General features: G+C 59.0%; 1 protein-coding gene across 3 annotated transcripts; it reads left to right on the top strand.

The window, feature by feature from the left end:
• The first annotated feature begins 5,702 nt into the window (after positions 1 to 5,702).
• FBXO39 (F-box protein 39) lies at positions 5,703 to 10,816 on the top strand. Of its 3 annotated transcripts, XM_043582724.1 has the most exons (5): positions 5,710 to 5,808; positions 6,568 to 6,725; positions 8,230 to 9,336; positions 10,161 to 10,337; positions 10,520 to 10,816. In XM_043582724.1, the coding sequence occupies exons 3-5, from the start codon at positions 8,311 to 8,313 to the stop codon at positions 10,646 to 10,648; spliced, it is 1,332 nt and encodes a 443-aa protein (XP_043438659.1). In that variant the 5' UTR covers positions 5,710 to 5,808; positions 6,568 to 6,725; positions 8,230 to 8,310; the 3' UTR covers positions 10,649 to 10,816. The 3 variants fall into 3 exon arrangements, with proteins under 3 accessions (XP_043438660.1, XP_043438659.1, XP_043438661.1); XM_043582725.1 differs by lacking the exon at positions 6,568 to 6,725 and having other exon boundaries at positions 5,703 to 5,808; XM_043582726.1 differs by lacking the exon at positions 6,568 to 6,725 and having other exon boundaries at positions 5,720 to 5,816.
• Positions 10,817 to 12,174: the final 1,358 nt, after the last annotated feature.

Raw genomic sequence — 12,174 nt, 5'->3', positions numbered from 1 at the left:
CTATTCCAGAACATTTTCATCACCCCGAAGAGGAACCCCCTACTCCTTGGCCGCGCCCCACCCCCTCCGTCCCCAGCCCCTGACAGCCACACACACATCCACTTTCTGTCTCTGGATTTGCCTGTTCTGGATGCTTCGTACGAACAGAACCGTAGAATATGTGGACTTGCGGCTTCTTTCGCGGAGAAGGTTTTCAAGGTCCACCCGCATCGTGGCACCTCTCAGTACGGCATCCGTCCTATGGCCTTTGGGCAGCCACCCCTCACGCTCCATCCGTCCGCTGACAGGCGTTTGGAGCTTCTGCCTCGCGGTGCTGGCCTTTCGAGGTGTGGCCCGTGGACCAGCATCAGGATCACCCGGGAGCCTGTGAGAACTGCAGGATCGCAGGCCTCCCCCCTCCTCCCAGAAATGCCCCTCCACAAGATCCATAGTGTTCCCAGCTTGTGGAGCCCCAGCCACACGGGTCCCGGGCTCAGCGGTGCACGGACTCGCCAGTGTACCTGTTCCCCTCACCGCTGGGGCTTTCTCCATCCCGTACGTGGTCTTGCGTTGGAATCGGGAGATACTTGGTGAGCCGGGGAACAAGACGTGGCGGAGGCCTCCCCTTCGAACTGGCGACCAGAGGCTCCCACACACCAACTTGGGGCTGGAGGTCCGCGATTTCAGCTCCGCTCTGCCATTTGCTGGCCGCACAGCTTCCCGAAGCCTCTCTCTTGAGGTCAAGGGGGCTGTCTAGTGCTTCCCGAGGACACCCGTGGGCACTCACCACGGATGTGCCACCGGACCAGCATCCACACGCACACAGAGGCGCTTTTCTACGCCATCGGTCAACTGCCAACATATCATGTAATGTACTTAATACTGTGGCCACTTAAACGCCACTACCTCCTTAATGCTACCCTCGCCCCACACGCAAATACTCTGCTTTCCAACCTCTTGGACTGTTTCTTCTGGTATTTATCTCTATACTTCTCAAGCACCTTCTTATGCTGCTGTTTTTTTGCTTTCAATTTTAGGTATTATCAATTAATCTATAAGGATGTAGGGATACGGATTTCTCTCTCTTACACCACCGATCCTGTACAGCTGCCAGGCTTCTCTCTCTCTCCACTCTCCCATGCTGGTTAAATCAGCATTCAACGTTAAATTACTATGACCATGTAAATACTACACATGATGACACCACACAAATTATGATTATATCTACTTTCTTCCGTAACTTTTTGTTTTTCCTGGAGTTGGTTATTGCTCCAATTTTTCATTTTCTTCTCTTCGTAGGTAACTATAAATCATTCCTAGAATTTTCTACTGGATGAGAAAGATTTCTCCTTGGCATAATCAAACACAGTAGTCTTCTGTCCATTTCATTTTGGGGGCATGTGTTCCCCAGACCTGATGAATAGCTGTCATTCTGGGAATTTCTTCCACCCTCTCCAGTGTCGAGTTCTGTTCCCAAATTTCAGGTTCAGGTCATTCTCTTTCTTGTTTTGCCCCTTCTTTGCCAGAGCATATCCTCAAAGAGTTTCTTAAGAAAGAAGGCACAGAAAGCTAATTTTTGAGACCCTATTATGTCTGAAAAGGATAGCTTGGATGGCAATAGAGTCCCTCTACTACCTTAAGCCTTCTAGGGGTATTACCAAAATTTTCAAGCAAATATGAAAGTAGAAAGCTAATGTGATATAATATTCATCACTCAGATACATCGATTGTCTTAATCCTTTCCAATCAGCTTATTTTACAGTCTGTCTCCTACAGTTCTATTTTCCGAAGTTTCCAGAGAACAGCCCCGCTCTTGCCTGTGCCTCTGACTCTCACTCAAGGAAGAGTGTTTCCTTGTGAGTCTGAACCCTGAGCCTCCAATCAGTGGGACTCTACCTGGAAGAATGACCTAGTTTGAGCTGATGTACCTTCCAGAGGGATTTTTCTGGTTGCTTCAGCCAGACTTCCCAATTTTTATGTTAATTCTTATGATGGGGGTCCCGGACCACGAGGCTAATGTAAGTCTGAACCCCAAGTACACGAATGGCGTGCGCCCGTGATTCTGAGGTTTCAGGAGTGTGAGTGTTTCTTCCCCACGCTCAGATCCCAGCCCAGTGTAGACGAGCCGGCATGCCACGTTCCCCTTCCACTGAACTGGTTCTTCTCTCTTAGCCACAAGCGTAGCCTCTAGGCTCCCAGCTCCGTGCAGGGGAAGGGGAAGCTTACTTCCAGCCCCCCACCCCCACCAACTTTGTGTGGACAGGACTTCTCTCTCGTCCAAGCCCTTATTATGACATGGGGACCCACGTCTCCTCCGTAAGTGCATGTGCTTAAAAGGTCAGGCCTTCGTTCCTGGGACGTGGACCTTTAAAGTTTCCTTCTTTTAAAGTCAGCTGTTGGCTTAAATGTTTGCCACGTCTCACCAGGCATTTCTACATGCGCGCAGCGGGAGCTTTGGGGTTATCTAGTTTATCGTGTTGTCCGACTGTTAAAGCCAAAGCCATAGTTTTAGTTCACCGCATCACTCACAACTGCAGGGTAAATGTGGGATCCGAGAGTCTGTGAGACATTTTCTCTGCACCCCTCCCAAGTCAAAGCACTGAGGATCCAACCGCCAAGGCAGAGAAAGACGTCTGTCCAGAGATGGAGAATAGGGAGTCTCTCCCTCTTTCTGAAAATTCAACCAAGCGAGCGGCAAGGGGCACAAGCAAAACGGTGAGCCCGCCTTTGCGGTGTGAGCACGGCCCGTGTCCGCCCGCAGAAGACCGTGGGAGCAGCCTGGCACAGCCCGAGCGCAGTTCTCAGTGTGACCCTGAATCAACACCAGGCCCTGCCTCTGTTCTCTCCTTACCTGGCCGTGAACTATCTGGACCGTGTTTTTAAAACCCCCCAAGAGCTGCCGGATGTTTGCAGACACGGCCGCCAGCCCTTCTCCAGGCCCCTTCTCCGCGTGCCCAAGTGAAGTCTCTCAGAGCACCCGATACCGGCTTCGTCGCGTGAGCTCCCGGAGACCGGGCCGCCTTCGAAGGCTGAGCCGGATCTCTGAGCGTGTGCCTCCGGCTCCGAGCCCGGGGACGGACGCCGCGAGCACTGCACGCGTGCTGAGGGAGGGAACGAAGCGGAGGGCGCCGGGCCGGCTCTCGTGGTGGAGCGGGCAGCGGAGGCCCAGAGAGCACAAGTCCTGGGCGGGATCCAAGCTGTCGTGGCTTGCCTCCAGCAGATCGGGGTTTGTAGCCGCTAAGTTTTTACATCCTAAATTATTTCCTAGTAATAATAAGAGTTGGCATTGGAGCTACCGGACCATCGTGAGAACGTGGTTCAACAGGAAGCTCTTTATAAATGGTTAATCAGCCAAGGAAGCTAGACGGAGCCGACGGGGAGCTTCTCTGGGATTATACGAGGAAAGGGAGGCAGGATCCAGCATGGAATCCACGTGGACGGAGTTCCGAAGCCTACACACCGGAGGCCTCATTTGAAAGACAAAAGCAGCAGTGACCACAAGCTTTCATTATCGGATGTTTTTCAAAACACAGAAGTACGAGATTTGGTTGTAACCGGCTGATATAATGTCACACACGAGGGGAAAGCTGACAACCTCCCCTCCCCGCCCCGGGGCCCTAGGACACCCACACCGGCAGTCTGGTCAGTATGCTCTGAACACGTTCCCTTCGCTCATGCAAACCCGGACAAGTTCACGTGGGGCTTAAATTGTTTCTCATTCCCCATATATTATCTCACTATACTCATTACTCTGCCGTTTGCCTTTTTTTTCTTCATATATGACACACGCTCCTTACCAAAAAAAAAAAAAAAAAAAAAAAAAGACCTAAACGTTCCTTTCTAACTTCTTTAGCTACTTCTATGAGCACACGAGGGCACCATTTTGCAAAGGTGGCGAGCTCCACAGCTGGTGGGGGTACTGGGGCCGCACACCCTGGCCACCCACGATCCGCGTTTTCTTTCCACGCTTTCCCCCACCCTTACGTCACGGGGTTGCCAGATCCAGCAAGTAAAAATGCATTCCTTGGGACAGAAACAGTTACAGAATAATTGCATGGGACGCAGTTATACTAGAAAAATGTGGCCCTGAAACTGAAATTTCACGGGGAACCCTACATCTCATCTGGCAACCCGATTATATAAACACGCACACTGGGAGTCCCACTATAAACACTGCTTTGTACCTCTGACCCCAAACACCCAAGGACATGTCTCCAGGCCAGATGATGCGGCTCTTCTCTCTTAACAGCCACATAAGAGGGCACGGTGTGGCTTCCCTAGTCTGTCCCTCCTGTCCCAAGCCCCCAGAAGGTTCCTCCGTGTCTCCTCGGTGCCACCTGCAGCTCAGGGTTTGTGCTTTGGGGACCGGGGACAGCAGCACGGAGACATAGCCCAGGAACTGGCTTTTGCACTTTAAACACACCAGGTTTTCTATACGCATTTCTTCAGGAGAAATGCTGGCGGCCGGCTTCAGGGAAAGGAAACCGAATGAGAACCTCCCGCTAACCTGGAACAGAAAAGGTGCGCAGATGGAGAAGACTGCGTTTTACACCGTCTTCCCGCCCCCCCCCCCCCTTTTGCAGTCTTTCCTTGTGAAAAGGGAAGGATTTTCTTCTTGGGTTTTTTCCTCTTACAAGAAAAGGTTTAACTATTCTCCTTCGAACGGAGATACTGGTTTGCCAGCAGCTGCAGAGAAACCAGGAGAGAGGCCCCCGGCTCTTGGGCCTGGGAATCCCAGGTGTCAGGCACGTGGATGGGACATCTGGGCTGTAGTCTGGACACCTGGGGAACCCAGGCTTGTCTCTGGAGACTGAAAATACCCTCTCTGGCAGCTGTCCACCTTTCCTGAGATTCCTCACTGGTCCTTCCCGGTCAGAGACGCGGCGCTAGGAGCGGGCAGGACAGGAAGGGACAACGCGCAGGGAAAGGCAGGAAGGAGGCAGGGAGGATGCGGCTGCGGGGGGTGGGGGGGGGGGGGGCGGGCATGCCGGGGCTCAGGACGCACACCGGAGCCGGGAGGCTGGTGTCAGAGGCCCACATGCACCACCACCCCTGCCTCTTTGCCTGGCCTTTAGGGACACCCTAGGGCGGCCAGGGAGGGGAGGGCCATGGAAAGTGGGTGCGTTAGACACCCACTCACACCTTGTCTTAGGTGAGTCAGGTGGGCCAAGGCTTTCCCGTGGGAACCACTTCCGAGTTGGGGAAAGGAAGGGGGGGGGGCAGAGCGCAGCGCCTCCTCCCACAGGCCGGGCACCGAGCTCCGCACAGCCTCTTCCCCATCGCAGAGGGAAGCCCACCCTCGGTCGCGCGCACGCAGCCCCCAGACACGCCCGGACCCCGCCCCTACCCTGCGCTCCGCCTCCGACTCTGTGACCCCGGCCCTCTGCCCTCTGGCCCTCCCCAACCCCGAGCCCCATCCACGGCCCAGACCCCGTCCCCCCTCCTCCACCCCGCGGACCCGGCCCCCAGTACTCTCTCCGGCCCCCTCCCCGCTGGTGCCTGAACCCACGCACCTTTGCGCACGGAACCCGCCCTCCCGGGACCCCCGGACCAGGGCCCCTCAGACCCCGGCGCGCGGTCGGGGACACTTGGCGGGGCCGTCCCGCCCCCCGCACGCACCGCGGGGACCCTGGCGACCCCGGGTTGGGGCCTCGCGCCCAGGGCACAGCAGAGGCCCGCAGGCCTGGGCGCGTCACAAAGGCTCATCGCCGGCGAGGGCGCGCGTCCCGGAGGCCTGCGCGGAGTCGGCGTCGGAGCGCAGGCGGCGCGGGAGCGGGCGGGCGGCTAGCGGTCCCCGCAGCCCAAACCGGGCGCAACGAGCGGGGCGCGGTGAGCGGGTAATGGGGCCCCTGCCGCCTCCTCCCGGAAACAGGCGTCCTCGGGCACCTCCGGGCCGTGGGTGACGCGGCTTCCTTAGGTTTCTTCCCGGGCTGGCAGCTCCCCGCCTGGGGGACAGGTCTGTGAGCCCTTGGGGTGGGATCCGATCCCTTCCCGCTCTCTACGGGCGTTCACAGGGAGACTTTCCCAACTTGCAACACCTCTGTTTCCCCACCTGCAAACTGGGTGTGTTCACCGCGCCCAGCAGGGACCCCCCCCCCAGAAGCGCCTTGGCCTCCACTTACCAGGCGCAAACGCGGTATAGCCTCTGATACGCACCAGGCACCTGCACGGATCAGCTCATTTAATCCTCCCGCCGCTAAGACAGAGGCGCCACTATTATCCCTGGTTTTCAGATGTGGAGACTGAGGCACAGAGAAATTTAACTTGCCCGAGGTCATCCCTAGCAACTGATGGAACCAGGACCCGACCTCTGAGCTCTGCGGCCTGCGGCTGGCGAGGTCATTTAGGAGGGGAGGATGTGCCCAGTACCGACTGTGGCTTTTGGCTTTCCCAGCCCGCGGATCGGTTCTGCCCACACCACCCCGCGGTTCCGTGTCTGAGAGCTCCTGCGCCCAGTGACTGCTAGGGCAAAGGGTTTTGCTCAGCTCTGGGAGTGGCTTGGCCTCTCTCACGCGCCTAGCTCCAAGCAAAGCGCTGGGGACCCAGTTCTGGGAACAAAGAGACGACCCTCTCTCTTCCTTTGTTCAGTGTGCAAGTGCGACTCACAAGAATGAGGCCGTCCCTGGTCTCAAGGGGTGTGTGAGTCCCGCGGGAGACAGGCTGGGGCGAGGATCATCGTCAGGGACGGACACGGGCGAGAGGGGAACCCTGGACGGGGCCAGGCCGCTGCCAAATCCCGCGTGCAGGTCTGCCTGGATCCGGAGGTGGGGGAGGGCGCCGGGCCCCAGAGGACCTGGCAGAACCAGCCTCCCACACGTCACCACCGTCGGGGGCGCCCGGGGGTCCGTCACAGGGAGAGCCGAGAGGAGAGCGGCACGGACGCCCACCACGGTTGCACGCGGATCCTAGATGCAGCCGGGGACAGGCATGGAGAGCAAGTGAGCGATGCTCACGAGCTCACGCGCAGACACATGTCCGTCCCGCATTGAGTAATGCGACTAACGTGTCCCTCGGCTCCTGAGGGCTGTGTGACCACAGGCAGGCGCCCTCACCCCTCTGGGGCTCAGTTTCCATCTGTAAAGACATACTTCCCAGAGCTCCTCCGGCCCTGCGGTTTCGTGGGCCGTGAGGATAATCTCGGGCCACTTGGTCAAGTAGCCGGCAGAAGCCTTCCGGGGCCACAGGGCCGCGAGCTTGAAGAGCGGGGCCTCTGGGAGAGACAGGGAAAGGGAAAGAGGAGAAGTTTCAGGCCAGGGAAACGTGGAAATCAAACCGTCAGGAAAACCTCAGCAGATGGCTCCTGTAGAAAGTCCCAGGGCCCAGCACCCCAGGTGGGCGGTGGCCGGGCCCTCCCGGGGCCTCCCTAGCTTCGCAGAGGTCTCGCCTGCAGCCCGGCTGCCAGGTCGTCCCCACTTCTAAGTTCCCAGTCACCGTGTCCTGCAAAGAACGCATAAACCCACGCATCCCCGCGGTCCCGCTGCCCTGGCCCCAGGCTCGGAGCCCAAAGTCTGCTCTGGCCATTCATCCTCCCCCTCCCTGGAGGGTCCCTTCTAACGTCAGACTGACAACACCTGTGGACGCAGGACCCTTGGCCCTTGCCCGGCCCCAGCGGCCTCACGGGAGGCTCTCCGCCCGTGACCCTTGATGTGCCGCTAACCCTTTGAGTGCAAACACCCCCATCGGCAATTCGGTGCCAAGAAGCCAGGGTCCCCATCCCCAGAAGGGGACCCGGCATGTCGGAATTCCAGTCTTGGCCCCTAGGACGCAGCCTCTGTCTGCATCGCTCCGGGGCCCCTTGACCCGGCACCTCCCCCCTGTTCCGGCTCCAACCCCCACCCCCACCAGTGAAGTGACAATTTTTAGTTCCCCGCACGTGAACAGATCCCATTCGTTCCCAGTTCTGTGGCTTTGCGCCACGGTGCCCTCTGCCCAGAGTGCGTCCGCTCTCCTCCAGCACCGCCAGGCCGACCTGGGCTGCCTCGCGGCTCCCACGCAGCCCGCGAAGCCCCTCCCAGATGCCGCCTCCTCTGAACAGCCCTGTCCCCAGGCTTCTCACTCCTGGGACTGTGCTGGGCGCGGGTCCTGGTGTGCGTGTGTCCGAGAGACCCCGACGGCCTGGGTCTCTGCGGGCCTTCACGGCGAGGCTCACCCCTCACGGAAGGGCTGCACGTGCGGCCGGGCTGCGAGTTCATTCAAGGGGGTCTGGTTTCTGTTCGGCAGGTCACGGTGCTTCCTTTTTACTCCCCACAGAAGACGAGCGGTCGCTTTTGTTTCCTCGTTTTTGGAAGCCCCTGCCTACCGCACGGCTGCTCTGGACACCCCGGCTCCTCGATGGACGAAGAAAGCCAAGCCGTCCAGCCCCGAGACCAGAGCTGCTGGGCCGCCCTGCCCGACGTGTGCCTGCGTCGCGTGTTCTGGTGGCTGGGAGACAGGGACAGGTCCCGGGCCGCCCTCGTCTGCAGAAAGTGGAACCAGATGATGTACTCGGCTGACCTGTGGCGGTACAGGACCATCACGTTCAGCGGGAGACCCTCCAGGGTGCACGCGTCCGAGTTCGAGTCGGCTCTTTGGTACGTGAAGAAATTTGGCCGCTATCTGGAGCACCTGGAGATCAAGTTTCTGAACCCTTACAATGCCGTGCTCACCAAGAAGTTCCAGGTCACCATGCGAGGCCTCCTGTCCTGTCTGGGCAAGAACAACAACCGCCTGAAGTCGCTGTCCGTGCAGCACCTGGAGCTGGACCGTCCCGTCTGGAGGAACAGCATCCGCGGCTCGCTCATCAAGAGCCTGAGCTTCTTCTTGAAGAAAGCGGGAAGGCAGCTGGATCACCTCAGCCTGAAAGGGGCCAGGCTGACCGTGGAGCAGGGCTGCGCCGTGCTCGGCTCCCTGAGCTGCTCACGGGGCGAGAGCCTGGTGTCCCAGCTCAACATCGAGGACTACTTCAGCCACCACCTGGCCGTCTACAGCAGCCCCCAGTTCAGCAAGACCATGGCCACGTTCCGCAGCCTGGTGTCCCTGACCCTCAACTACAACTGCATCTCGGACGAGCTGCTGGACGGCCTGTGCGAGAACAACGCCAGGACCCTCTGGACCATAAACATCAAGTGCCACGTCCACGACCCCCACGGCCAGGTCATCTGGGGCATGTCGTGGGCCAGGCTGGCCAGGCGCGCCTCCAACCTCAAGGTGAACTTCTTCTTCGAGCGGGTCATGAAGCACGAGCGCCTGGCCCGGGTCCTCCTGCAGGAGATCCCCGTTCGGGGCCTCAGTCTGAGAAGCTGCTACTTCAGCGACCCGGACTGGTCCATGAGGCCCACGCTGACGGATCTCCTGCCCACCTTCCGGCACACGCTGCAGGTAGGGGGGCCGAGGGCCGGGAGGCTCCCCCAGGGCAGAGGCCTCTCCTCTGCTGCCTGCTCCCGGCCGGGCCTGTGCCCACTCAGACCAACGCTCGGGCTATGTTCCCGGACTACGCGTCACCCCCCACCCCCACCCCCGCCCCTGCCCCGGGGTCACAGCGGGTGACAGCTACTGCTCACCTGTGCACGCACAGCACGAGGCATTTTTGGGTGGGCTACCCGGCAGGGAAAGCCCTCTGTGCCCTCTCGGAGCCTCTCCAGGTTGAGGGCGGGTCTGAGGCCGCTTCCTCCGGTACCGGGTCCCGGCAACACACAGGAGTCTGACTCCAGACCAGACCCACCAAGTCACTGAGGAGCCCAGGGGCGTGCGCGGCCCTCTCCCCTGGCCGCTTCCCCATCTGTAAAATCGGGGTCATTGTGTCCCTCCAAGGACCTCCTGGGGGGCTGGGACGATTGAGGTCAACTGATACAAATACCACCACCACCAACGAGGGCCTCTAAGTGCCGATAACTCAATTGAAGCCTGCCTGTTACTGTCCTTCCGTGGGGGGGGGGGGGGGGGGGGTGGGTGGCCGTCTGGTGGCCCAGCCGGGAGGCTGAGGGGCTGGGACCAGCACCTCGGGCTCTGAGCTCCAAATGCCTCTTGCAGATTGGGTGAAATCACCCACACGTCCCGTCTGTTACCTGGGGCCCTGGGGCCACCGTGGTCGTCTGACCCACAGCCGGGCCGCAGGCGTGTTGTGGGAGGACCCGGCCGGTGCCCAGCATCTCTGCCCACTGCACCACCACCCCCACCCCATCCCCCCTTCACTGCCTTTCCAGAAACTGACGTTTGAGTTCAACAACAACCACGAGTCCCTGGACGAGGAACTGTGCTTCCTCGTCTCATCCTGCAGGAAGCTGTTCTACTTCAAAATCTGGGCTTTCCTGGACGTCAGGTTCGTGGAGCGGATCCTGAAGAGCCAGGAGGAAGGGCAGTGTTCCCTGCGCACTCTCAAGGTGGGGCCCTGGGTCTGTCTCCGGCGGTACCTGCACGGGAGGGGGCCCAGAGCCCCCTCTCCCCAGCAGCTGGCTTTGGGCTGTGCCCGGCGATGCCCGACCGTGCGCGCCCGAGGCCGGGACCAGCGTGGGGCCGGCCTGGCGCAGTCACGGTGCGCGTGTCGTGTTTCTGTGCTGCGCAGGTGCGAATTTACACAAACAGGTACGAGACCAACGACGAGGACAGGACGCTGCGTGAGATCCACCGGAAGTACAGGAAACTCATCGACTCCGAGCTCAACTATTTCGTCATCGCTTACCCCATGATGTAGGGAGCACTCTCCGAGGGCGTCGGAGCCCCCCGCCGGTTCCCACAGAAGGGCCCGGAACCCCCCCTCCCACCCCCCCGTGTCCATGTTGCCAGTTCCACCCCATCCGACGCCCCAACAAAGGCTGGGGCCGCTGGTGATGTGCCTTTAAAGTGCTATCTTTACCAACTACCCAGGGCTGGCTTCTCCTTGGTCCCCGGGCGTGGGCTGCATGGCCTGCCTCAGGCGGGAGCTGAGAGCCCGGAGCCACACAGAGCAGTGCCTCGCCCGACTCCTAGAACACCTAGAACACCTCGGGGGCAAACAGAACCATGCTTTCCCCCGACTGGCCAGTTCAGAAAAGCCTGGCGTCCCTGGTGACCGCAGGAGCCCCGGCACCAGCTCAGCGCTGGGTTGGAAATGCACGCCGTCTGGGAGGTGGGGAAATTCCCGCTTGTGAGTTTTTTTTAACTTTTATTTATTTTTGAGAGAGAGAGAGCACGCACGTGTGAGCAGGGGAGGGGCAGAGAGGGAGACACAGAATCCGAAGCAGGCTCCAGGCTCTGAGCCGTCAGCACGGAGCCTGATGTGGGGCTCCAACTCACGAACCCCAGAACATGACCTGAGCCCAAGTCCGGTGCTTAACCGACGGAGCCACCCAGGCGCCCCCAAACTCCCGCTTTTAAATGCAGCCGCTCAGAACTGGGCCCACCTCCCCTGACCCCTGCACGGTGATCCCACGCCAGCGGTGCTGTGGCCGTCACTCCCACTTACAAAGAATTGTAATGTCCTGGGGACACATCCCTAATTCGGTGTTAGGGGAGAAGGCCAGGACACAAAGCTGCATGTTTGGTGGGATATCAATCATGTAAAGTGTGTAGGGGGGTGTTTTGAAAGCAGAGAAGAGCTACCCCAGAAATGTTAACAGCGTCCCTGGGTGACGGGATTATACGTGGTTTTTGTTTTCCTTTTTATGCTTTACCCCACTTCTCAAACTTTCTACGAGGGCTGTGTGCTATTTTTAGAATGGAGGGGGGTGGTCTCCTGTGTTTTAAATAGGAAGTGATTACAAATCCTTGGGCCCAGGCCCCAGACATGTATTAATCCTGCTCTTTTGAGATTTTTGTGCATATATTTGCATATAGGGTTTTTTTTCCCAATAGACCTCAATTAATAAAATTTCAGAATACCTTCGACAAGGGTCTCGTTGCAGACTTGATTTGCATAGCCTTCTGTGTGCTCTGTCCGCATCTGTGCAGCTGCCCAGGCCTCTGTTAGAGTTCCTGTGGATCCAGTGTTTTTGAGGTCCCAGCACCTCCGTGGCCACAGCCCCAGGAACCACCCTGCAGCTGCTGGGTCCCCGTGGCTCCTGTCTCACTAGCATTCAGGATAGACCAACACAGGTGAGGGGGTAGGTCCCCCTGTTGGGGCACCAGAGGGGCCCTGGGAGCCACAAGGGCACAGCCAGCTCAGTGAGGAGAGCCTCCGCTAGAATGCAGACCACCTGTAAGAATGACTGGCTGGTTGACTGATTGGCTATTTGGTTGATT

This window comes from Prionailurus bengalensis, chromosome E1 (genome assembly GCF_016509475.1).
Source record: "Prionailurus bengalensis isolate Pbe53 chromosome E1, Fcat_Pben_1.1_paternal_pri, whole genome shotgun sequence".
Taxonomy (NCBI): Eukaryota; Metazoa; Chordata; class Mammalia; order Carnivora; family Felidae; genus Prionailurus; species Prionailurus bengalensis.
Note: the sequence above shows the minus strand (reverse complement) of the source record. Positions and strands in the feature narration are given on the sequence as shown.